This window comes from Seriola lalandi, unplaced genomic scaffold, assembly GCF_002814215.2.
Source record: "Seriola lalandi dorsalis isolate HSWRI2012SDOR001 ecotype SW California unplaced genomic scaffold, Sedor1 jcf7180002054689, whole genome shotgun sequence".
NCBI lineage: Eukaryota > Metazoa > Chordata > Actinopteri > Carangiformes > Carangidae > Seriola > Seriola lalandi.
The window spans coordinates 1,489,225-1,516,878 of NW_019525242.1; the positions used below are offsets into that span (position 1 = coordinate 1,489,225).

The window sequence follows — 27,654 nt, forward strand, 5'->3', positions numbered from 1 at the left end:
GTGGGGTGGGGGGTGGGGGGGTTACTTCTGCCTCCCAAACTGCCTTTCGGGCAAAAAGAGAGAGGGGGAGGAGATAATGCAAATACCCCCCTTGTGTAGCTCATTCTTCACCGGTTATACACCTCGAATTGTCACCTGTGGAATTCAAGAGAGGAGTGGGATGAAGAATGTAGAGGAGGGGGGCAGCTGAAGGAGCAAAGTGAAGCCAGTGTTGTTAATTAACCATTAACCAGTTTCCTCTGTGGGAAACGTTTCTCCTCGCTGTGCTGCACAGCACTGACTATGCTAAGAATTTGGCCAGGCCATTATTGAGTGTTGTAAGTTGATGTACATATTAACGTGATAAAGAATACCCTTCCTGTTCACTCCTTTACCTATCCATCATAGCTGGGGATGATTGGTGGGAGGGTCTCCCTTTAGAGCATAGTGATGATGGATTTGAACCACACAACCCCCCCCCCCGACTTTAAGAGCAGGTATGCAGCTCCGATGGCAAATCAACATATTCCACATACGCAGGAGGGTAGCTGTTTTCTTTCAGTGCATGTCCTATGAAGTACAGAGAGGAAACATATTGGAATTTGCACATGTTTGTGGTTGGCCTGAGGAAAAAATAAAAACTGTCCAACTGTTTATAAAATGCAGTAACAAAGGTTTGACTGTCATTTGTCTGACTCTTACTGGCTTTAGTGAAACAGAAAGGAATCAGAGTAAGAAACACGTAAACAGAAACCATGACCTCTACACCATTACCTCCCAAAAACATTCATCATGAAGATCGAAATGAAAAAAACAAACCAAAAAAAAAGTTTGCTACCTCACTTCTTTGTTTTGATTAGACAAATGTCAAAAGCAAGGCCCCTTTTTAAAACTCCTTGTGGATGTTTTAGCCCTCTACTTCAGTAAGTGTGTGTTGTAAAAGTCATCTGTGCATGACTTGGAGTTTGCTTTTCCTATCTTATAAGTTTTCTTCCCTGAAAACAGAATGCAACATAGCTCCATCAGCATTTCCCCCAGGCTGTTATTATGAAGATGAAGACGATCAGGCAAACACAAAACGCTAATTTATCCATTCCGTTTTATCTACTGATTGTAAATCAGTAAATCACTTCTGATATTTATTTTGTATTCTCTACATCGGATCAGCAGATTTAACGTGGAAAAGTGGACAGTATGTCTAAGGGCAACCTTACTAGATCCTGTAGAGATCTGGAGATATAACTATACCACAAAATTCTCATATGAAAAAGCAGAACATGAAGTGTGTTTCATAAAACTGAAAATATACTTTCATGCGCTTCATAGTCCTTTGTGAACTAACTGACCACATCAGACACAATGATTCCCACCACATCGAGTTAGTGTCATGCTCTGGAAACATTTCCTGTTTGGGCTTCATGCTGAAGAGCGACACTTCAGCAGTGACACTGTTAAGGATGACTGACTGGCTCTGCCATCTATCACCATGAATTCCAGGATGACAAAATGGAAAGTTTCACTTCTACAACTCTCTCTTGTCTAACTTGTCTTTGCCCAGACATGCCTTAATTGCACTGGTTGGACAATTGTGCAGAGTGTAGGTTATACTTTCTGTGAGCAGACATCAGACGGAAAAAACATCAGCAGGTAGGCATTAGATGCCAGCTGTTGTCTTTTACATAACATTGCATATTACATGATGGTAATAAATGCCTACTGAACAGATGGAAAAGCCCCTTGTAAAACCTACAGAGCATCAAGGCAAGAGTAAGTAGAGAAGTAATGATGAAGAGACTTCCGACTTGAGGTACCTGACCCTGCCCTCACCGTCTCCTTCTCCAACTTTCTTTCCACCTCCGTCAGTTCCTGTGCACAGCTGATTGAGAAACCAGTAAGAATAACAAAGCCTTGAGGCGGGGGGCTCCAACTTGGATCCGATTGAGTCCAAATTGACATCTGGTTTTTCCAACTCTCCACTATAATTGCGAGTGGGAGTGAACAGACGCACAGAGGGGAAGGTGCCGGGTGGAGCTCACGCTAGAGTATGTTGCAGTTTGCGTGGCTATCTTTGAGGGTGGGAAGATGTGAGTGGGTGTCTGTGGAATCTGATTGTGTGTGTGAGTGTGAGAGAGACAGAAAGCAGACAGAGGAAGACTGAAGGACAAAGCGGGGGGGGGTAGAGAGAGCGACAAGAGGAGAGATGAAGGAGGTTGCAAAAAGATACAAATAGATGCAATGATTTAGAGAACATACATTGGTGACTAAATGAAAAAAAAAGAAGAATAGCACAAGCATGACAGTGTGAGTGAATATGACAGGGCAAATTTGCACGTGCATGGGGATGAGAAACTATTATCTTGTCCGCTTTCATGCGGCCTGTCGGTTTAGGCCTTCATCCACGTGATAAGCTTCCATCTACATCTGCCCAGAGCGCGCACACCTCACCCAACACCAGGTAAACCCCCTGCAGGTTGAGCATGTGCAAGTTCTGAATCAATGAACTGAACACTAACATTCAAGATTAAAACCCTTCTTGCTGGCCTTACTTGTTGTGTGGGCTGCTAACGCCTTTAGGATGGGCACATTTTAACTCAGTCCAGTCTGATTAGAGGCAGCTCTTTATTTAAAACATCTTTGTATCCAAATGTATAACATAGAGGCATCTCGATTTCCAGACATCAACTCAGCAGTTTTTAATCTCTCTTGAGGGACCAGTGTTCACTCACTCACACCCAGTAACTTGAGTGGTGTATCTAACAATGGGATGACTCTGTTTGCGGAAGCACGGTCTGCTGTTAATCATCTTAGCTGGCTGGGTGGACATGTCTGGTTTGATCAGCTGTTTGAATCCTCTTTAGGGAAGCATTCTTCCTCTAATCATCCATTCATTTTTTTCTCCTTCTTACTCTCGTACACACTCTTGACTTTTTCCAGGAAGAAACTGATAAACCTGTAGTGTTTCAATATATTTATGTGTCGTTTAGTCAGGAATAAATGACGAGGAAAACAAAGCAACTGCATGTAAATATTGTAAAACCTTAAGAAGTAAAAGAGTTCAATTATAAAAGAAAAGGTTGTTCCATACCGTCCATCTGTCTCTCTCCACGGCTGGTTTTAAGGGTCTTCTTTCTTCATAGCCACTTCCTTCACCTGAAGCCTGAGGAGACCAACCATACATACAACATTTCATTTCAAGCCCACAAGATATTCCTCTTGGTTTAATGCAGCGCATACAAACCTGTAATATCTGAAAACACGAGTGTCAGTTCATGAACTCTTTATGTGAATTCTTGGTCAATTTCAAGTCAGCTGTAATGGAATTTAGCAACAAAGAGAAATGTCTTTATTGCAAACCTGTACAAATATCTTAATTACATAATCTCAGTGCTGTTTGCGCTCCGTGTGACAGCATTAGTGGCCTATTTTAGTTGCTCATGTTGTTTTTATTGTTTTTTATGTCGCTTTCTTACTGGGGTCCCTTTTGAAAAAGATATTTTAAACTCAATGAGTCTTTCACCTGTTGAAATTAAGGTGTAATTTAATACTGAACTCAACAAACTGTACTAATGTCATTAAGTTAAATGCTTGTATGTTAGCTGTATCGACAATTTACATCAAGTACATAGGTCTCATACAATAAACTCCTGTTACATTCAAGGCTTCTTAGTAATTGAACATCTTGAATGTGTGCTCTGTACTGTCAAACAGCTGTGTGTGTGTGTATGTGAGGTTATCGTTTTGGATAAAAGGCACATCCTGAAATCTGAAACCTGTCATTTCCACTGCAATTGTGATTTCCCAGTCTAATCCAAACGACATCTAAAGATCTGATGACAGCGAGCAGTCAAGTCTTGAGGACAAGGTTTTGGTGGTCTCAGCGAGCAGAACAGCTGTGAGGGCAATGTTTTACTAAATAACAATTGAGGCTGCTGGTGGGCTGCAGAGAGGCACCTGTGTTTGTGTGTGGGTGGTCAGGGTCAGCAGTGACAGGGCTCCTCTCAGGCTCTTATCTGTTACAGATTTACTGTTGGAAAATAAGCGATGTAACATGCGGGACTAGATCAACACAGTCCAGTTAAATGTCATTACTTGCTTCTTCAGGGCATCTCGGCCCTAATTTAAATACTTTACAACAATTTTCAGTTACGTTTTATTAAAATTATTCAATTTTGACTTTTTTTAAGTTATATTTTTCAGGCATTTTTGCCTTTATTGTGATAGAGACAGTGAGAGAGAGAGAGACATGAAGGTTGGGGAGAGAGAGAGGGGATGACATGCAGCAAAGGGCCAGGGGTCGGATTCGAACCCATGGCCGCTGTGGTAAGGACTAAGCCTGTGTGGTACGTGCTCTACCAGGTGATCCACCAGGGTGCCTCCATTTTGACTATGACTTTGAACAGAATTGACCGTTTCCTAAGTTGGTTACTGTTGCTAAGCACATGTTTGTGATATCAGTGCCAGATTTAACATTGTAATCCTTAATGATATAGACAATGAGACCCTGCTTTCAGACAGGGCGTAGACAAAAGTAGGATTCTCATTTCAAGCCAAATTAAATGACAGTTGGTGGCAGATTTTATCAGCTGTAGCTAGCTAGCTTACTAAACTACACCTCTTCATTCTTTTAACAAGCAGTATCTCTCTTCCCCTGCAGTCATACTACAGCATATCAGTCACATGCAGAACATTATCATTAAAACGTGATTGTGACTCACCATATCGGAGTCATCCTCATCCTCTTCACAGTGTCTCTCAGCAGCACGGGGGTCTCCCACCACCCTCAGCTCACCAATGAGCCCCTGTTGCAAAGTAAGTACATGGTCTTTTGATGTTTGATGATTTATATATAGTAATGTAAGAACAACACTTGCTCTCACACACACACGCACACACGCACACACACACGCACACGACTTCTTACTTTCAACATATAAATATAGATGTTTATCTCTTGAATTGCTGCTAAGGCTTTGGCAATATTTCTCAGGGAATTCCCCATTTCCACAAAATCAGAGCGGTTTTTGATGTCTCCAGTTTAACCTCTGCCTGTGAAGTGCCATTATCTCTGTCCCGCACACATGATCTGATACATGTTCCCACACAGGATGCTCACAGATAGCATGAATGCTATCTTCCTGCCTATCAAAGGCCCATTAGCTCTGTATGTAGAAGTGCTGAGTTATTTGACGTTGACTCTCCGGGTCACATTTATGTCCCTTTGCGTCAAATGGATTTTTAAAGAGAACTTTGAAGATAAATGGAAAAAGGCTCTTTGACATTTTAACCCTGTCTCTACACAGACTTTTAATGGTTGTACTGATAGGGTCCCTTTTTGTTGCTTGCAATGTTTAGCTGACATGTTATGGTCTTTTTTAACAACTCACTTTAGATCTTTGTAATAAATCATAGATCTTAGTCACAAACAAGGCTAAACTGTAATCGCAGCAAGTTTTTGCTAGTGATAAGAAAAAGGGACATCTAAACAAATAATATTTCAGACTGGAATGTCCATTTTATAAATACATAAAGTAAATATTTAGATGCCAAAGATACTTCCCAAGTCTTAATTTGATTAGGTAAATTAAATTCACAAGACCCCGGGAGCCTAGGGTCGTGCTGAGGTCAACAAACAGCACATGGTTAACAAGACCTGAAAGAAGAAAATTCCCTTTATAAATAAGCGCTTTACAAAACAGCTTTCAATCACAAGGGAATACCTTAGACAGGCTTGTGTTCAACAGCGATATAAAACCAAATAAGCAGCAGTCCATACACAGCAATAAAAATGATTAAAATGATACAACTGAGAGAGGAAGCAAGAGATGATGTTTCAGCTGGGCAAACAACAGAAACTTTACTTCAAGGGCTTAGAGCCCGATTGGAACTACTTGTTTGGAATTTGAACATATTCACTTGTGTAAATATCTATTTCAAGGTCATTTATGTGCACATAACCAGCAAGATTCCATATTTAGAAATGCTGAATAGTGTAAAGTGCAGGGTAAACAATCACCATCATGTTAAAGTTTAACTCAAAATGAGGAAAACACCAAGGTGTTAAGGTCATGTTGGCCCTTGTGTATGTCCATTCCAAATAAGGCCATTATTTGCACAGAAAACAGTGACTTATTTAAAGTTATTGAAGGACATGCAATTCATACAGTAAAAGTATCTTAATTTCCATGAAAAATAACATTTGCATGAATCAAACAAACAGTAGCTTATCACTCCAAAGGGACCTCGGTTGTATTTTCAAGTCTGGCTTGAAAAGCAATGACGTAATGAGATATCTTTTATATTGGGAATTATTATTGTCAAAATATTTACTAAAGAGTCCAAAAAGTCTCTTTTCCCCAAATTCTAAGTGGACTGAAAAGACATAAAAGAGTCATTAAATACTGAGGAAAAGTGTGACACTGACGCAGTGGAGTGTCAAATTATACAAATTGTGTTTTCAACACCTAAATTGTTTTATGTTTTTTTCTCTTTTGCTTTTACTATTTTGATTTGTGCAAAAAAAAAAAATGCCAATGGTTTATCTGTTTAAAATAAGTAGTTGCATGCACAGAGGCAGAATGAACAGTTATCACTGATTGCATGTTTTGTCTGTGCAGGTAGCCATGGGTGAACTACAATAACCCTTTAACGGCTGGGGTCAACATTTGTTGCAGTCAACTGCTGAGATTTACTGCAGTCAAATGACTGCAGATAATTACATCCCAACTGTGAGGTTTCCCAATTATTTGCAGACAACTCTAAGGAGGATGGTGAGGTGGTGTGGACATTTATGTTATGCTTTTGGAGTTGGCCAATTTGGGCAATCAAGTCATATGAGGGTTATTCAGCCAAGATGTTTCACATGCCTGACTATGGAAAATCAAAACACTGCGCTGAACTTTTCCAAAGATTCTCGCAGCAGGAATCCCCATCACATCAGTGAGGTCAATGTCATAACTATTCCGTGCCAAAGCATCACGCACATATTTCTTTATCAACTATGAAAGCTTTTTTAAAAAATAAGGTATACATTTATACATTATATATCCCTTAAATTATTTAGAATTGTTTTCCTCAGCCCATGTACCCACCAGGAACTTCTCAGGATCAGCTCCTCCAGCCTGCCCAACGAAGACCCCGGCACCGGCCTCCAGCTCCATCTCATCCGGGGACCTCTCGATGCGCATCACCTGAGGGTCTGTGTCACAGTTGAGGTAGAACGTCACCTTGTCGTCCCTCACGGCGATAGCGAAACGGGTCCAGGTATCCCTCAAGGAGGGCACAAGGAACCTGGCTGCTTCATAGGACTGCTGTGAGTCGGGTTCTGTGTAGTACAGGATGACATTCTGGTTGTCACCCTGGACAGGTGACAGTTTGACACCCACATACATGATCTGCTGTGAGGCATCTGTGACAGAGAAGATGACTCCACCCCTGTCAGAGGTAGGTTGCAGGTTGAAGATGAGGGCAAAGTCTCGGTAGAATGGGCTCGGCAGGTGAGCGCGTGCCAGCTGGCCCGTGTTGGCATCGGGGCCAAAGACATACGCGGGGCTGTTGTCGGGCCCATAGACCCGGGTGATCTCACTAGGAGGAGGATCCCCGATCAGCTGCGTCAGGGTGACTCCACTGTCTTCTAGAGGGTGAGAGAAAAAAGATGTCAGGCCACAATATGCACCAAAATAAAGTGTAGGTTAGAAGGGAGGGCAGCATGGCAGGGTATAATGTTAGACCAGGCTCTATTAGGCTGTTGGTGGTTTGGCTTAAAGTGAATGTCTGATTGATGCAGGTACAAGCGCTGTCACGTGCACAGGACGGTAGTATTTTAAGTCTCTATTGTACTAGAACACAAAAAATGAAATGGAAATCAACCACAACTTCCTCAAACCAAACTGTAAGCTTTTTTGAGAAGCCTTGGCAAAGCGACTCTTCTCAGGGGACCACAAACAAACAAACCATTTTTATGACTCCTAGACCACAATATGGAAAGGCCTGACATCCCCAAAGAAGGCAAGGGACTGGTCACAGGAGACTAAGAAAAACAGATGACTTTAGCAGACCTGTATTCCCAAAGACCGCTAACACCTAACTCCTGATTCCTAAACTGAAGGGAGGCACAGTCCAGGAGAGACAGTGCATGACTTGAGAGTTGATTAAGTGCTCACAGTATATGTGCCAGAAGAGTTAAACTCAAGATGAAACCATGCTGAGTTATAGTCTCTAGATGTGCTCTCTGCAAATGTCTATGGCAGGAAATCACATTAACAGACAAATTACACATTTAAAAACCTTTAAATTTTCTCATATTTTGAACCCCTGTCAATCACCTGCGTGCAGAATAAGGTAAAGACGTCACATTCCTGTAGACGCTAAAAGAAAACAGCACAACTCTTCCGACTTGTGTGTCATCTGTTAAATGTCACTGCTCCAGGGCACACAGGGACCAACAGCTGGGCCTCCTGCATATCCATGCTCACTCTTCCATCACCCTGGGTGACTCTGGTGAGGTCAGCGCATAATTATCAGAGGCGTTTAGGAAATGCAAGGAACACAAAGAGCAATGTGTGTTCATTCACACGCACGGTAAAGACAGCTTTTGTTTCCCTTTAGCGTCAAACTTGTTGCTGAATCTTTCTGCTTGTTCAAAAATAACATTTCCTCTTGTTAAAAGAAAAATCACAAAAATCACTGTTTTGGGAGAACACTTGATGTAGTTTCTGGTGCTTTGAAGAAATGCTTTGGTTTACCACCTGGTGACTAATGTGCGAGCTCTATTGCTCAGTTCAAAGCCTCCCCACTGCCTCGACTGCTGGAGATCAGTGGGGTCGGCAGTTGGCTTTGTTGAGAGCTTAAACACGCAAGGTGTTCAGCTGAACCCGAGGTCCTGCTTTCCGCTGTACAAGCACAAACACCAGTCTGCATATTCTGCCTGCTGTCTGAGAGCTAAAGATGTTTTAATTTGAATCTGAGCTTACAGAGAACCCAGTCAAGCTGTAACAAGACAGCAACAAAAATACATTCCAGTATTATTTATGCAGTTCCCCCTCTCTGCTGATAGTCTTATTTAGAAATGTCTGTCCTATCAGTAGCTGACTTATCACTGTACATTCTGACTAAAGTGTACACGCAAGTGATGTATAATGATGTGCCAAAAATACCAACTGAATCTGGAACAGCCACATTTCAATGAGTGATACAAATGTGAAAAAGCCTTTTTTTTTGCAAGATCTGATTTAGTTGACTGTAAAAATGATCACTTCAATTTCAAAATAGGATCTTGGTGGAAAATCCAATAACATATACAATACAGAATATTTTGTCAAGTTAAGGGACAAATTCAAAGAGGATATCTGTCTAAATATCTATTAAAAACATACATGTCACTGGGTAAAAAACTTTTTCTAAATCCTGAGAGACACATAGCACAACATAAACCAGGCATGTTCTACCTAAACTGAAATATGTTAACCGTAAAATGACAGATGCAAACAGACAAGGAGAGTACCGGGTTTAGAGCCACACTGCAGCATGGATGGCACGAACAATAAACGGTCATTTGCACCAGGCTGACCAGATGTTTACTCTGATAAAGTCAGAACGAGAAACCTCAAGGGTCTCCTCAGTGGGCCTGTGCTCACATGTCTGAACCTGCCTCCCTCCTATGCACACTCTCTGCCAGAGCAGGGCTGAAAAAGGCAAAACTTAGTAGTAGCAATTCAGTGATGAAATCCATCATGTGGGAAAGCACACCATTTTAATTTGTAAATCCCCCTGCTGCGGGTGCTGAGGCCGACATGTGAGCTACCTTTAAAGCAGAAACACTCCATAACTGAGCATGTATGGTTCCTCTTTTTCCAATAAAAACATAACATGACATTTATTTTTGGCCTGAATGACATTGATTGTGCTTAAAAAATGCCTGTCTCCTCAGGCTGCAGTTCACTAACTTGTTTAATTTTCAAAAAAACATGCAATTTGTTAAGCATAGGTTAAGCAGCTAGTCATAAAAATTATTTGATTTGTGTGCAGATTAAACTTCAAGGTCGGTAATAAGTTGGAATGTGAGGCGCATCTCTCAAACAGAGCACGGTTGTCCCTCAGCATGCAGCATGCCTCTAAAGTGCAAACTGAGGTTTCAGCCTCACGCTCCTCTCCTCTCTCTCCACAGCATCACCATCTCTTCCTCAAACATCTGATTTTCTAATGTACTTGCCAAATGACCAGCAGACATTCTTCTGGAACGTGTGTGCACAAGCTTTCCAAAGCCCTAATTAGTGAAACATCTCTCCCATTGGTCATCACTCGTGCCGACCAGATGTGCACTCTTTTGGACTATGTTCAGAATTTACCAAAAAGAAGAAGACACAAGGACTGCAACTAAACACTAGATGCAAAAAGTATCACTACTAATACTTCAAATCTGAAAAAAGAAAAAAGATATCCTGATGCAATTCTGCCAGATGTCTACACGGAATAAAAGAAAGTTTAGGACTGTAAATAAAGACAATTTGGTTAGGGGATGTAAAGCACATAAAAAGGTTTGACCAGCTTTGGTCCTCCAAAGGAATTCTTTGGTGAAGCCCGTCCAATGTGCCCGCATTGTCAGAAAAGAGCCAGCCAGTCATTCCCTCTCAGAGATCAAAAATTGTCGGGTACACAGGGTTCACCATTAGCATTTTAAGTGCAATCTCAATTCAGGTTTTCCAAATAGCTTTTGTTGTCCAATGACAGCTTCAAGGCCAGTTGGGTATAGAAACCAAGAGTTGATGAATGGAATGCTGTAGGGTTTATGGTGCTAGTTTGTCTTGTCAAGACGACCATTAACTGACCAGGGACACAGCTCTTTTTCGTCTCCTAACATTCCAGGATGGGGCACCAGAGTTTGTGATACCCTGTTGATAAAGCTGTATATACAGTGCAAAACTGTATATACAGCTTTGGGAAGTACAGGATCCTGTCTAATCCATGGGAAAACATTTGAACATCTGGACTGTCTGGAGAAACCTTATAGTTTCACTGACTACGCTCTATCACCATTTAAAACATCCCTTGAGGCCTGCTGACAAGGGCAATGATCTCTCCCCTCACTCTGCAAAGAGCTGGTCAGTGGTCTGACCGTGTGTTTGGAGAGTTCACCTCTAGAGACATGAAAATTACAGTCCCATGATTGTAAAAAAAAAAAGCATAAACTATGTATGTAGCGCTTGTCAGACAATTGATTTAAAAGGGAAGCTAATTGAGTTTGGCCACAAGATATATTGGCTGTGTTTGCTTTCTGGCTGTTAGATCCCTGTTTGATCTTGTGGTTTCAGTGTCCGGCTGTTCGCAGGGTTGAAGAGAGTCATTTGTGATGCTTATAATGTTAAATCAATGTCAAGTACTTGGTGGAATCGATTCTATCTGGGGAAATAAAATACTGTATAAGATTTGGTTTGACATGACAAATTCATTTACCTGTAAAAGCCTATTTTGGTGCTTAAGAGAATGTAAGCATTGATACATACAGTCTTATGTGAGGAGATATGGTTCCACGACTACTTTATGGAATTTACATACTACATAAACTATAGCAACATAAAAGCTATAGTGGCATATACAGGTAACTTTAAGGCCAAACCCAGGGTCAGAAAAAAATGAACACAGGATGTTTTAAATATCAAAGTATACTGGACGTCAACACCATGAATAAGTGGTCCTTTCTTCCTACAAAGTGTATTCTGTGAGCCGCTGAACAAAATGTCCCGTATCTTTAACCCGATGTAGCAGAATGCTCTGAAAAACATATCAGACCTGAAAACCACATCACAGTCCAGGAAGGAGTTTTTTTGTTGGCTCACGCTGAAGACTGAGCTGTAATTCACCAACCACAAAAAGGAAGATGGCTCTACCACAAGCTGTGCACTTTACTCTTTGGGGAAGGAGTAATGTGATACTGTTCAAGTTCTCTACCTGTAAGTAAAGAACTTTAGAGCAACACACAGAGTATAAACAAACCCTTTGCCCCCCCCCCCCCACACACACACACACACACACACACACCACTAGCTTCATAAATATGTGTTTTTGGAACTCCAGAAGAAGATAGTACTTTATAGATATCCACAGAGGCACAATGGAAATGCTTAGTTTACATCCAAATCATCCGAAATGCTGAGGCAGCACTGGTCTCCTTCAGAGTCTCCTTCAGAGTCTCCTAAAAACTTTTAAAGAGTGTCACAAGCAGGCCGTTATCCACCTCACAACATTTCTGTGCTTCTGTACTGTGTTTAGCAACACTGGCTCAACAGTCCGGTTTTTGTACTGGTGCTACACAAACCAGAGGGGGCACTGAGTTTCTGGCAGCAGAGAGGTCGGACAACACTGTGCCCATAATTGGAACCCTCCTGAGAGCCAAGTCAAAATGATTCCCTGGCAAGCAGCACGCAGAAGAGCCAGAGCCAGCTTTGGGCGTTCCTGTCATGAGATACAATATCAATCTCTGCTCAATGGAACCATGGTGCTACAAATCACTGTCAGACCTCCAAAGAGGGGTACAAGCCCCCAAACACAGGCTACGTGCACACACACACACACACACTGAGATACCACCAAAAGAGCCGTGTTTATCTAAACAGGAAAACATCCTTCTCATCTTTTTAGACCACCACAGAGGGGGGCAGGGACAGGATTTCATTTCATTTAAATCAAACAGCCTCAAGTGACAGAGAGCAATGGAGTTTCTCATACAGGATATAGTTTTACCATCAAAACCTAAGTCAAATAAATTGCAGTTGACCTTTAGACTCTGATATGAATGACTGCTCATCTTTCAAGCAGGAGACTGGTAACCATGGAAAAACATCATTAAAAGGCCTATTGTGCCCTAACAATCCTGTCTTACCACAGGGGTAGCCCCCCCGTAGTAAAAGGATCACATCTAACAGATTTCTTACAAGTTTCCATGCACACACTGATATATCAGCAATCTTCCCACAGTAATCTCCCACATACACACATCTATGGGCTACATTCAAATATTTTTTTCATGTATAAACTGCTCCTTTGTGTTTCTTGCCCCATTCCGATTGGCCTTGTCTTTAATTCACCCAAAATAGCAACTCAGAAAGATGTAAATATATCATGAGACATTCTTTCATGACAGGTCATAGTTAAATGATGTAGGAGTGGGGAGGTATTAAGGCCCAGAGCAAAAACAGTGTGTGAATACCCTCCTCCCACACATCAAGCCAACAGATGCCTGCAGATGGTGAAAAGCAACTGAACCTTCCCAGACACCGCGTAGTCCGGGTTCTGATCAGTGAATTGGAGGAGGTCAAAGGACTTGTAAGTGGGTAGACGCAGTAGAAAACAGTCCAGGATTAAGTTACAGGACTAACAAACAGGGGAATAAAGCATTTTTGGCTTCAGGGCAAACATTAACAGAGCTTTGTGACACACTATCTTGGGCACTTATGTCTGACATCACTCAGTTGAAAGTCAAATCCCACCAACTGGTCAGCCACTTTAAATTTACCAGCATGATCAGTAAGACACTGGCATTAGAAAACTCAAAGGCAACATCTAACGGTCTCTAAAGTTTACCAGTTATCCTCAGGATCTGGGGGCAAACAGATCTCACAGGGACCATACTTACTCAGTAGCAAAGTAATTTGTTACATCGTGTCTATCAAGCATCAGTCTCACGACCAGTGTCCATTAGTAGGTTTTTAAGCTTGTTGTGCTTGAATGAGTGATACCAGACGGTCTTGACTGCCGTGGCTTTCCTGTCTATCCAAGAAGAATGATGTAGAGTAACTGAAAGCACTCCAGTTATACCTTCAGGCTACTATACAGGTGATACCCAATACAAATGCCTTGGTTGTGAAGCAGCTTCTGGAGAACCTATAAAAGCTGCAGTAGGAGTGTAAAGACAGCAACAAGATTATACTTTGCCTGAGGTGTATTTGCAGTGTCAGGACTGCTGGGTCTAGAAGCCCCTACATATAGTATATCATTTTTTAGGATTCCAAAATCTTAACTTAGTCTAAACTTACACCTGTGTCAAACTATTTGAAAGCTGTGTGATGTTTACAACATGAAGCTTTGAAATATGGCCTGGTGAAATTAACACTATGCTTTTCTGCCATGAAAATGAATCCTCTTAACCCTCCTGATGTAGAAAACCACACCATCACCCTGCACACTAAGATAGATAAAGCTTAAACTATTCGAATCTATTTGGGCCCAGATGTGCCACTTAGTTGTGGAACCAGAAACTCGTCTCCACTCGTGTCTGTCAATAGAGCACGCTGTCAGAAAGATAGCAAAGCTGTAAAAAGGCACAGTCTTGAACTCTCAGTGATATGAAGTGAGTGTGGAGGGCAGGAGTGTAGCCCAGTAAAAAGGATTTGACTTGTTTGATAAAGGAATAAGACTAAAGGATGTTCTCACATGAATCAGCATCAGCACTCACCAATAGAAATAAACATCTGACTCATTTTCTCCATCATTTTTTTAGTCACCAGGGGCAAGAATTGTATTTGTTGGTTTTAATCCAAGAGAGTATACTGACATACACACTGTTTAGGATTACATCATATGTCCATTTAAACATAACTTAAGCATAAGCACATAGCTGTTAGTTTACTGCTGCCATTTCAAACAACAAATTAACAGCACTGGTATTTGACATGCCATGTTCACTGAATCCAAGGGCATTTTTGACACAGTAATTACAAGCACATGAGATCAAAGCATTCATCAGCTGCTTCACTGAATTAAACTGCAACAATCTCCATTATGCACATAACTCCAGATCAGAATCGCATGCCTTGATTGGTCATTCATTTCTTTTACCTTAACATTTTCACCTTAAAATGTGTCACCTGGGTCGAAACACAGTTGTACAAACTGACATCCCACTGAAAACCACCGATGCAAACATGACTGCTTACCATGCATGACAACTTACAAATGTACAACAAGCTGCCTGCAAGCCACTCACTCTCAAGAGACATGCAACTCTATATGCCAAAGTATCTACAGTATTTCATGCACAAACTGTTTACAGAGGAAGGGCTTCTGTCTTCTGTAACTTCAGATGTATTAAGGCTTACGAGAAAAGGCAAACACAGCTACAGTTTCCTCAGTATTACAAAAAAAATACAACAAAAAGAAAAACCAACTGTGCCTATGGCAGGAAAAAAATTAATTAGTACTTTATTCCTTCTTAATATATGTGATAAATAGTATTGGGCACAGAAAATATCTTTACCTGGTTGTGTTTTCTGATGTCACGGCAATGTTCATTTATTTTTGTACTATGTCGTGCTTTAAGTTTACATGACACTTTTTAAACCGATAGACTATCTGCTGATGCAAAGACTGCGCTCCAGGACATGATATACAAAATGTACAAAAACATGTCTGACCCTTTGAGTTAATAACCTACTGACAAAATACACATCAGTTAGTTTGGTAATGAATCAAAAACCCACTGAACTCTGTGTTTGTGTGTTTGTGTGTTTGTTTGTGTGTGTGTGTGTGTGTGTGTGTGTGGGTGTGTGTGTATATATGTGTGTGTGTGTGTGTGTGTGTGTGTGTGTGTGTGTTATATGGACCTTCAAGGAGTAAGTCACATGCAATCCAAAGGACAAGGGAAACATACATGCAAAAGGTTAAACACTGCAAAGTGTACTGGCACCATGCTTGTTAGGCTGCACCCAGTACTTCCTTTTAGCATCAAGAGTAACAAACTTGCAGCATGCTTATTTTTCTTTTCAATCAATTTGCTGTGTATATGAACCATGACATTGTTAATCTCACTGACTCAGTTTTGACACTGACAGGAATAAATCACATTTAACTGGGTGGGTACTGGGTATTGGGTATTGGGTGGAAACACCAGACAAACTGGGGAGTAGGGATTTTGAAAACTGGTTCAAAATGAATCCCAAAACTAGGATTCATTTGAACCAGTGATTACCTTTCTGGTTACTAACTGACAAGCACTGATACCCATCATCCTCATCGTCTGGTAGAGTGTGGCACTCCACGGGGAGGTGTCCCTCATCCAGGAGGGTCCAGCAACTGTCCCGCAAAACTTCACAGAAGCTCCGGCAAGGCAACACCGGCAGTGAACCCAGAGAGCCACACTTTGGTACCAAGAGAAGGCAGAAAAACCACTCCAGACTATGGTGGCAATGTGACCTCAACAGCCATGCCCACTGCTTCAGGAGTGCCTGGACTTCCTCCACACTGCTCTGGTTGAGGTAATTCGGCACAACAAATCTTTCCCCAACCATTGAGGAGCAGAAAGGAAGAGCGGCATCTAGCAACAAGCATTGTGAGGATTCTATGACCTGTACTGATTTAGGTACTTCTGTGTGGCTTCCAGCTGGTGCCTGGCTATCTATGGCTGTTTGGCTAAATACAGTTGCTTGGCTAGGCTCTTGCTCACTTACTGATGTTTGTGTAGCATCTAAGATGTGAATGATTTGGCTGGTTGCCACAGTTTGGCTAGTTGCTGATGCAGAATTAGGCTCTTGAGTGGTTGTGGGTATTGAGGTAGTATCTGTTCTCTTGCTAGCTATTTGTGGTTGATGAATTAACAATTTGTGGGTATTAGTTTGTGTTTGGGTTGTAGAAAACACCTGGTCAACAAATGAAGCTTGGGTAGTCTGGAAAACCTGGTTAGGTAAAGCTTTCTGAGTAGCTGTTGATTCAGAAGCTGGTAACTGAGTAACTTCCACTTGTTGGTTGTCCTTGGTTACCAAGGTAATCTCCTCGGAGTGTTTGCCTTCAATTTGAGTTAGTAAATCCCCTGGGACAGAATTTTCACGAGAATACTGTGTCAGATCAAAGCTACTGTTAGGTTTTCTATTTCTGCTAGTGTTATTGGGGATTTCAGTAAAAAATTCAGGATTTGATTTTGCACTACCAAGATCATGGCCCTCATCTGTTCTGTTATGAATGATCAAGTCACTGCTTTGAAACTCATTTGTTTGGGACACTGCACTGTCTCCACTATCTAACCCCCTGTGATCAGTGGCCATTATTGCTCCTTGTTGGTTTTCATCAGAAAACCCTTGTGTTTCAAAGCCAGATTCCCCTATAGTTTCAGCTCCTGTTGCAAACCCAGATTCAGACCAGAATCCAGAGCCAGACCAAATATGTGACCCAGTGTCTGCTGCCAATTGAGACTCTGGGCCAGATTCGTATCCTGCTGCATTTCCTGTAAATCTTAAATGATCAAATCCTTCAGAACCCATACCCTTTAGTGAGGATGTGCCATTACCAGGTTTAAATATGCGTGACGAAATCCCTGTTGTGCCCCTTTCTGGTGGCCGGTCATTCTTGGGTTGTGTTGTAGCTATTAGAGAGGTCAGCAGAGGAGTGGTCTCATCCCAAGTCTGCACAGTCTTTTGGATCCCATGTCCTTCATCAATGATCTCCGTTGCAACCCCATCCTCTGTTGGCTGTTCTCCACTACCTGCTGGACTGCCAGACCCCTCATGATCCATTGTTGGGGCCAAAGTTGTGGTACCAGTCCAGGACCAGAACCAAGCATCAGAGTAGACCATCCACTGGGCCAACAAAAACAAAACTCCAACCTGGGTCCTCATCTTGGGCATAATGTCAAGTCTTGACCTCGTCCAGCCACTTGATCAGGGTCCAAGAGTGGACTATGACATGTCCACACAGCCACTACACTCCTCACACAGACTTTCCTCCCGCTCAGTCCCCACACACACTCCACTAGGCAGAGAGGAAAAGTGAAGAGGAGTGCCCCATTCAAAAGAGTAAAGGGGGAGAGCAGAAGGAGGTGTGCTCCGTATTGGCTGCCCTGCCAATATTTCCTCTCCTAACTCCTCCTTCCTCCTCCTTCTCCCTTTGTCACAGCAGTGAAAAGCGATCCCTCCTGCTGACTGATACCTTAGAATTACGGCAGCCTTGCCTGTCAGTGTACAATACTGATGCTTTCAGTGTTTTAGAGAGAGGGGCAATTTGTTCCCCTTGACTTGCTCTCTTTGTTCAAACATGATAATAAGAAAAAACTACAACAGATCTAGCTTTAAAAACTGCAAATTGTGTGAAAATGCAGTCAGAGCAAAAGGTTTGGTCAAGTGATCTTCTGATTTCAGCTTTCAACAAAAAGAATCAAAAGCTGTACTGTGGTAATATACTGTGAAACATAAAGAGCAGTGCTGAATTCCTCCTTATGGATTCAAATTAGTTCCAATTAAGTGCAATAGTGCAAACACTTACTTAGCAAAGTTGCCGTTGTGGTATGTTGACACGTTTAATAATATATATAATCTAAGCAGCAGATTATAAACAGTATCCTTTTACAGTACTTGTATTGTTGTATGGGATAATGCTGTATATGTCTAAACAATACAATTCAAAACCACTGAGTGTAAACTAAACCTTTTTTATGATTCAGGTGTCAAATTTAAGGCATTAGCCGACTTCATGCAAATCCATCAGTTTATTCTCTGACACTAGCTTGGACGTACCAAAAAACCTAATGTCCCTGCATACATTGTCTCTGCTCCACATGATGCCATTTAATGCTAAATCCAGTTTAGACCCCTGTCTTCAGTACTCTGTGGTTACACAGTAATCCAGGCCTCACTTTCTTGTCCAGACTGGTTTCTCATTCTGCCTATGGGATCAGTTGACAGAGACCCTAGACATCTGCTAATCGGAGATTAGTGATAAAAGCAAGAGGAGGTTTGTGCAAGTGTCTCTCTAATAGTGCCGGGCTTTAAAATAAAGGCAGGCATTTGTGCATATAACCTCTGTTGCTGACAGAAAGAAACTCAGGTCATTTTGTGCACAGCGAGCCATCAACCTTATAGAAGTTTCCACATGTTTATGCTGAGATGCAGAATTGTCTTTAAGCTTGACAACTTTATCCTTTAGTTCTCTGTCATGGCCGGGGGTCACTGATGATCCAAATGTCTGCAAGATTATGACTGTTTGGTCTAACAAAGTGGGAGGGCCAACACCAAAGCAATGTATAGCCTTCAATGTTTATGTATTTTAAGGTATACAGCTAATGAAAAGAAGGACTAGTTAACTGTGATGTATTACAGAAAATAAGGTAACTCACTGATTTATCACAAGACCAGATTATTTTTGCACTTTCTGCCCAGATGAAATTTTTCATGAAAGGAAAATATTGTGTCTGGTCATATGAAAAGCAGTTTGCTTTTGGGCAAATATGACTCAGAGACTTGTGATTGTCTTTTGCTGGTTGCCCTTTTATTGAAAAGAAAATTTATTCTTCTAGGAACAGAGGAGAAAAAAGTCTATTTGCCAATAAAATATTTAAAAAAAAAATGTATAAAGAATGCTGAATTTCTGTTATTTCTCTGTTAACTTCAGTGACACACTTCTTAAGAGGGTGGCTGTAATATGATAACAGTAAATAGTTAACCCTCTGGGAAAGAAGGAGTTAACATTCTTGAGAGTAATACCAAGCAATTGTTCACTCTAAAACTGTCAAAAATAGACAATTTAATTATGGCTGTTACATGAGAAAAATGAAGAATGACAACTTCCTGTGGGAAAATTATTCATTGTCAAGGTGACTTTCAGCCGGTGCCATGCGAAAGGGGATAAACACGAAATGTTACAGTTAAAATTAAAAGCAGGATGCTCATGCAATGTCATTCTCATGCAACAAGACGACTTTCCTGAGGTCAGACGAACTCAAGGATCAAAGTAATTGCCGGTTTCCTTTTGTCGGTGTGTAAACCAAAATAAACAATGTTTATAGTAGGAACTTTGTAAATAAACTCTGGGATAATAAACTGGTAATGATTAGTGTTAAACAGCAGACCACCCCTCGAATGGACTCTTGTGTCTCATTGTATTATTGTGCAGGTTAGGATCACAGACCAACATCATAGCTGGTGCCTTTTTAGAGAAAGTTAGTAAGTACTCAAAGGGCTGTTCAAAATGAGGTTCAAAGCCAGATCATTGTAACCTAAGGATGGCAGAGGTTACAATGCTGAAATGCAAAATCCAGACAAAAAGTCAGAGAATGTATCATGAGGAGACTCGAGTCAGAGTAATATTATTCCAAAGATGATAATGACTTAGCGATGAGATAGGAGTTTGGAAGAGTGTTCATACAAACTTGAAAGGTGGGAAACTTGCCAAACAGACTTGGGTGGCCAAGCATACCCCTTGTCACCTTGTCAAGAGTCGCCTTAGAACTCGGAAATGATCTGCTTATTTTGGAAAAACCCTAAGATGGACAAAGCTAAATTGCACTTAATGAAGTCAGTGCATTTGCACTGTTGGAGTGACAGTTTTTTCAGCAAAGGTAATCTGAGGTAATCTGCAGATATGAACATCATATGAGCTATGTCCAAGGAATGTGTCCCTCTTTTCAACATCCTTTTCATGTCTCCTACAAACTGTGCAGAGTACAGTCTGGCAGAGTCATAAAGACAACACAGACAGATTTCCTGTTTTCAAGAGTAGTATTTGTAATTGGAACAGGTAATTACAGTAAGAAAGGTTGAAAGCTTTGCACTCTGCTGCACGTCGAAGACAGAAGCGAGACTGAAAAAGCGATTGCAACTTAAAGAGGTCAGATAAGCAGTTCTTTAAATATGTATTATTTCAGAAAGTGTGAAAAATGTAGCTTAGTGGGACTAACACCGTGTCTACACATGAGATATAGCGTGAGCAGCACTACGTCTGTGTCTATAAGCTATTTATAGATAAACAGATACTTTTTTTGACCCTGTGGGGAAATTGGTTTGCAGCATAATCACAAGGCATTTCGTCATAACATCACAGAGCCACTATTACAGAGTCACCAATAGCATACTCATAAATCCTCATACGCTACACATATCCATACAGAGTCAGCAACAGACATGCTCATGCACATGCCCATACACATGTCTCGCGACTTGCACCAGAGATCGTCTGACCAGCTTTTTATGTGCATTACTTGTTTAAAAATTTAGTGGCTTGTAGAACAAATGAAATTTTGGATCCGTTTTCGGTGAACGGATGGGAACAATATCGTCGCCCAGATGGCAACAGTTTAAATGAAGAGGCAAGGTGGTGCCTCTTGTCACCCACAATGGTGTTTGCCTTATTCATTAGTCTGTCTGTGTAAATGCAGTCCAAACTTGGTAACATGAGCCTCAACAGTTCACTGACTGTTGTTACCATTTTGCCCACAGCCTTTTTTGTGCCTCAGTGACATTGCCAAACACCACGGTAAAACATTTGATTTATTAAAGAGTAACAGTTTCTTTAAAAAGTACATTCCTTGTTGTGGCTCAGTGTGTATGAGGTCAGTCCACAGGTTCAATTTGAGCTTATGGTCAAGCATAATGCAAATTCCAAGAGCTTGTAGTGTCTCCCCATTGATGAATGTAGGGTGTGAGGATTGTAACTTTCTAAAATCAATAGATAGATAGACATGAATATTGATCACCAACGTTTCACTGGACATATGCATGTAAAACAAGCTTTGGGATGCATTTACATGTGTATAATGCGAGTGAAACTTGAGCTGTCACTGTACAAAAAGCTGCATTGATTAAAACAGAGGATTATCTGTTCCATCAGACAACTGAGAAACGCGGCTGAAACACTGTAGACATGCCATAACCACAAGAATTTCATTATCAATTGACAGAAACAACAGCTGGGCATTTGTTGTCAGAAATATATTTGTAAAAATGAATTGGTCATGATATTTGTAACCAATGTTAATATTAGACACACATGGCCAAGATCTCATATGACAAGTATTCATTTGTTATGAGTCAGAGCTAAACCAATCTGGGACAGTAACTACATCATTTTCCTTCCACTTTGGTTTTACTTGACAATTTCAATGATTCCCATCCTGACTCATGAGGCAATGTAGTTCAAACTTGCCTTTTATGAGGGTTTAAGAACTTCCCTTAACCCAGTTCACATGCTTGTCACCTGTTGTCAAACTGCTGCCTGCTGACAGAGGACCATAACCTCAGCAGGGATTTCTAGCAATTTAAAGGGTCAGTCCACCAAAATTCCAGGAAAAAAAAAAAACACAATTCTCATCCATTGTATTTGGGTGATGGCAGAAATCGTAGCAGTGGCTAAAACCAATAATAAAACAAAAACCAATCAATTTTTTACAAGAAAAGCTAGAAAAACCAATCATTCAATATGCTACACTTTAAGTTAGAACAAAATTTTGTATCTTTTGTATCATTATTCTGAAAATAATAAATCTTTGGCTATGGAGTTGGTCATTGTGGAATTTAAAAGTGGACTATAAAAGCACTGAATTAATGTATTTACCATTTAGTCTTTGAGTCAGTTTTGACTTCTTTGGTTGTGCCAATAATATATTGTACCTGCTTTCTTCCAGAAATGAAATAATGGAGACTCTATAGATATTGCACGGTGGTGTTCCTTATAAATTTCTGTGATGTCTGTGACCTGTGAAATCCTGAGATGTTTGAGCAGGGGTTGAACTGAAATTCCAGGCCTCCCCAGTGTCTGTCCTCACAATCCACAGACAAAAGCATGAAACCTAAGACCAGGAATGAGTCTGAGAGCTGAGACCATCAATGGGAGGATGAATGATTGACTAATTACAACACCAACAAAACCTGCTGAACATAATCCACGAGGGGCGGAAGGGGTCCAATTATCTGTCACAGCATGGCGGTATTTTATGTCATAGTGACTGTCAGTCAGATATCAGATTTCATATTCAGAGTGCCAGTTTCATCGGGGCTAAATATAGCTTTTGTGAATAATTTAAGAATGCGAGGTCATACAGATGCAACACAATATCCTACACAAGTGGCACTGCAAAGAGGGAGAGTGTGCATTTGAAGGAAACCTAAAACATCTGATATATGTATTAGAGAAATGCATTTTTATCATTTAAAGGCTTTGCCACTAGTGAGAATTGTACTGCATGGCAACAGTACACAGTGTCACTTTGACCTGAGGTGTAACTGCCGTACAAACAGAGAGGCATGAAACTACACACACATTACATCACAGGTTGACAATTCAAAAACTGTGAGGGTCTATCTTCTGTAGCCTTTAGAAGAGCTAGAGGGCCTTTTGGCAGCAACCCCCCCCCCACCCCTGCACCTTCACTGGTGTTATTTCAGCTAGTGAGGGTCGTTGACCTCTTGGTGTGAGTCAGTGTAGCAAATTAGGACATCCACAGAGGACATTCACAGAGACTCACATGTGGCTGAAATACATGTGCAGACACACATTCGGACACACACACAAACAAACTGGGGCTGCAGTTGCACAGCGGGTCACAGCTGAGCAGCAGTGTAAACAGACAAACATATACAACTCTAGTGAACATATGCCTGATACACATACACACATACACACACGCACGCACGCACACACACACGCACGCACGCACGCACACACACACACACACGACACACACACACACACACACACAACTGAAGTACATGCCACGCCACACACCTGCCTGAGCTGCAGCCATACAGCATGACACAGTTGAGCCGCAGTGTAAACAATCTCTCAATCTGAGTTAACTGCAGAAATAAGGAAATTCCTGTAACACCATCAACTGGTGCAGTTCACCGCTGTGCATCTCTCTCTCTCTCTACATGCTGCATGTCTGCGTTTGTGAGAAGAAAACTTCCCTCCATCCCTGAGCAACAGGTTCCAGCACAGTGCTGAATCACAGTACAGTGCAGGGACTATTCAGTGGCTATGGAGTAAATGTAAAGCCTGTTGTGAATACAGACTGCATTCATCTCTTTTAAAGGCACTAACAGCAGTTTGTGGTAATGTAACCTTCTTGTTCCAGTCTCATGGTAAGCAGTTTTATGTACAGTATGTCTATGAATATAAACATTACTTTGTATTGAGTAAAGGTTAGGCCTTTCTGGTGGCACCAGATACTAAGTCTGTCCAACACTGATTCAGTGCTGGGAATGGAGGATGAACTGCATTACTGTCAGACTCAGAAAGCAAAGTTTGAAACCTATATATCAGCAGTATACATGTATGTTAGAAGGTTAAAGTGAACTTGACAAGGCAGCAGCAGAAACATATACAGCACATCTATACCACCACACCGCAATGGACAAATTACTTGTCTGAATGGAAGAATTCCAATGATATCTTTCCTCACATCTCTAAGATCTCCAATCAGTGAATGTGTGTCACCGAGTGTGTGAGACACGAGAAGTGGGGGGTTGGGTAACAGAATGGAGGTCAGAAGGTCACAGCTATCAGATTAGGAGGGAAAGGGCTCCTGCTTCCCACAAATAGAGACTTATCACAGGAGTCCAGTTTGAGTGCCCTGCAGGAGCAGGTAGTGAGTGAGTAACTTTGCCTGCAGTGTAAACAACACTCGGTCAGACACACATTTTGTAAATCTCAAGCTGTTTTAAGTTCCATAACTTCAACATGAAAAAGAATGCTTGAATGCACTCAGATTAAGTGCTGTAGACATGGGAAGATGAGCACAAATCAGGAAATCCGGTTTGAAAACTGCCAGTCTGAACGAATGTGAACAGAGGACACAGCAGTTTTATATTCTTTTGAGGCAGTTGTAGAATTCAGCAATGATAATGTTTGTCAAATTCCATGTTTGACTGCAAGACAGACAAAGAGTCCATTAGCACATTGTTATATTGAGTACATGCACTTGTGCGTACTGGACTGAACGGCTGTGTGTTTGAAAATGACACTGCATTGTGCTGTGGCAAAGGCTGAGGCAGGATCAACTGCTTTGCTGCTATAACACAGTTTTTATTTTGTTTTTCTCATCACCACTACCCACACAGTGGTCTGGCTGAAATGTGTTTTTGCTGCAATGCCAGAGTCAGTCTCAAAGAACCTTCTGGGTTTTTATGTATTGGGAGATGTTAGAGCCTAGCAACTATTTAGCTAATGGATTTATAATTTCAGTCATTTTTCAAGCTGAATTGTAAAAAACAAAATCCAACTTTTCTGGTTCTACCTTGTCAGATGAGAGACTTTGCTGCTTTTCTCTGTTTTATAATGAGCTGAACACACTGAAGGATCGCCCAGTGAGATAAGATTCAAACCAAGACAGCACTTTGCCTGAGATGTGATGATCCATGTCGGAGAGTACTGACAGCAGGATGCAGTGGTTCACTGTATCAAAGGCTACTAAGACATCCAGCAAGATAAGAACTAAGGACTGAGCTGCAGCTCTAGCTGCCCTGAGGGCTTCTGTCACAGACAACGGAGCAGTTGTCTGTTGTGCTTCTAGATGTTTATATAAAGTATTAATCAAGACCTGAATTAAACAGTAATTGTGATTTTTCTCTCTTAAATATATATTACAGCTTTTGTCATTCTCTATCAGTGGCATTCTCTATCAGCTGCAAATACAACACTATCTCCAGCATTGACTCCGACCTCAACTCCATAGAGTAAGAATTGACAAACAGAAATCTCACCACATGACAAAGTAAGTATTAAGTTATCAATACAACCTTATTAAATCCCTGCAGATACTGTATATAATGTTAACTACTGTATGTCCTGAAAGGCAGCAACAGTTACTTATTGCCCCTTTAGAGACTGTTAGGCTGCATCCCTTCACTGAGACAGACCGTCAGACGGAGCCCTGCAGGGTTCCTCACAGTCCTGCTCAGGCAAGCAGAAACAGCTTGGCTGTCACTCTGAATAAGACACATTCCACAACAACAGGAGAATATGTAGCCTGTGGTGCTGAAACAACAGTAACAGTATAGGACGGAGGTGGAGGGGCACACTGTACTGTATGTGGGATTAAAAAAAAGACCATATTACCCTATTTTATGCATTAAAGAAATGTAATTTTCTCTTCAAAGATAGATTATTGTTGCATTCTGAGAATATGTCAGCCATATATTCCACTCAGTTTGAAACACCATGAAATTCCCTGCTGACCACTGAGTGATTTGTTGGTTCTTTGGCTTGAGAATTAATCGAAACCCATGAAACCCATAATGTATGTTTCAGGGACAACACCAGTGAAATAGATAATGTCAAGTTCTTTACATTGATTTTATGTAGATAAACTACAAAGTCTGCGTCTATCCCTCACAGTCATACACTTAAAAGGTATTTAGCAGAAGGTTCCAGTTTCACTCAGCAGCATGGCCACCTGATATTACACTTATAAAAACAATTATCTCATTAGGTGTTACAACTTGGAACATAACTTGACCTTAAAAGAGGTGTGATGCAGGAAATTACCAAATACTTGAAAGCCCAGCTGCCTTGCAGTCATTCTTAAAAGAACCCCACTCCAAAAGGACTTGTTGGAGAGTTCTTGTACCTGTAATGACTCCGCTAATTAGTGCACTGTCAAGTCAGAGCATCCGGAAATTTCTGTAACTGTAATTGGCCCACAATGCCTGGAAGGTGTTATCTCAACTAATGACAGACTCTGTTGATTCTTCTGCCTGAATCCAAACCTCACTGATTGCAATACGTGGAGAGACAAGCTGAAACTGCACAGTACATTACTTTAATAGATGTTCACCATGAAATGTATATTGGCTTTTTACACATTGACATTTCAAAGTTGTGCGGCAGGTTCATAGAGTTTACTGCCATACATTAAAGGCTATGAAAGAAAGGAACAATAATTCAACTGTTCTGTAGCTCCCCCAGGATACACAGTCTGTACCACAGACTTACATACTAAACAGACGGATGCATCACAGATAACAAGTAGCATTAGGAAAATCTGACGGTGCCACTGTAGTATTTCTGCCTGGAGGATCACTTCACCACCCAGAGAGATGAGGGGTAACTGCGGGGAAATATCTCCCTCTGCTGTCCACAACTAGACCTCGTAGAACCAATAACATTCTGCTTTAAAATACAACCACACGAGAATGAAATCTGCTTTATTATCCCATGGAGCTGCCCGATACTAAAACTTAGTTACTCTTGATACTGGTGGATTTATCATCTCATGAAGAATAAGATATTAACAGATATTCACAAATAGAAGTTGACAATGATCAGTAAACTGAACTGCTCTGTCACACGCTGTCTCACATCATTGCTGCTGCACACTGCACACCAAATGACAAAAAGCAAACTTCACACGACAGGTGGTGCTCTCTGAACAAAAACACACCTGTGGAAAATTAAACACAATGTCCATAAGGTCTGTCAACAGCAAACAGTACCTCATGGCAGATAAAGCATGTGGTCAGGATACAGAAGAAAAAATATGAGTTCATATTTTTAGAAAAGCTATGAAAAGTTTGTGTGTCCAGTTGCTGTGCTTTTGTGTGTTTGTATGTAGCTGGAAGGTGGGAGGGGAATGATCGTATTACACACAATTCCTGTTTAATGTGATGCTCACTGAGATAATAAACTCATTTCAACGTGTTTATTTTCATCAGATACACCGATGCGGAGGCCCAGCCTCTGGAAAAACTCAACACACCTGCACTGTTGATGTCACAGCACAAAAAAAAAAAAAAAACACAAACATGTGTTAACAGATATTATGTTTCCTGATGATGGGGCTCAGCAATTAAGCCCCTCAAGGTGTCTTCTTTTTGACATGTAATAAGGCATGAGATGACTTGCAAAGAGACCTATGGATGGATTATACAATTACACTCCCTGACAAAGTAAATCGCTCTTTCAGTCAAGCAAACATTTCAAAACAGTAGA

At 41.2% G+C, this 27,654-nt stretch overlaps 2 protein-coding genes across 6 annotated transcripts in view; both read right to left on the reverse strand.

Moving 5' to 3' along the window:
* The window catches only part of col18a1a (collagen type XVIII alpha 1 chain a), a 75,557-nt gene that overhangs the window by 23,122 nt on the left and 24,781 nt on the right, over positions 1-27,654 (reverse strand). For 2 of the 5 annotated variants that reach the window (XM_087178462.1, XM_023423164.2), the window contains exons 1-4: positions 17,249-17,728; positions 7,068-7,609; positions 4,695-4,778; positions 3,065-3,136 (exon numbers count right to left, since the gene is read on the reverse strand). In XM_087178462.1, the coding sequence (XP_087034588.1) occupies positions 3,065-3,136; positions 4,695-4,778; positions 7,068-7,609; positions 17,249-17,585 (1,035 nt within the window). In that variant the 5' untranslated portion in view covers positions 17,586-17,728. Of the gene's footprint in view, positions 1-3,064; positions 3,137-4,694; positions 4,779-7,067; positions 7,610-17,224; positions 17,729-27,654 lie in introns of those variants that run through there. The other 3 variants (XM_023423166.2, XM_023423163.2, XM_023423167.2) reach the window with 2 other exon arrangements.
* On the reverse strand, positions 15,864-17,170 carry LOC147818142 (uncharacterized). The gene has a single exon (XM_087178463.1). The coding sequence runs from the start codon at positions 17,004-17,006 to the stop codon at positions 15,918-15,920; it is 1,089 nt and encodes a 362-aa protein (XP_087034589.1). The 5' UTR covers positions 17,007-17,170; the 3' UTR covers positions 15,864-15,917.

Bases quoted from the DNA above. Each gene is read 5' to 3' on its own strand.
- LOC147818142 (XM_087178463.1), bottom strand. From the start codon at position 17,006: ATGGCCACTGATCACAGGGGGTTAGATAGTGGAGACAGTGCAGTGTCC.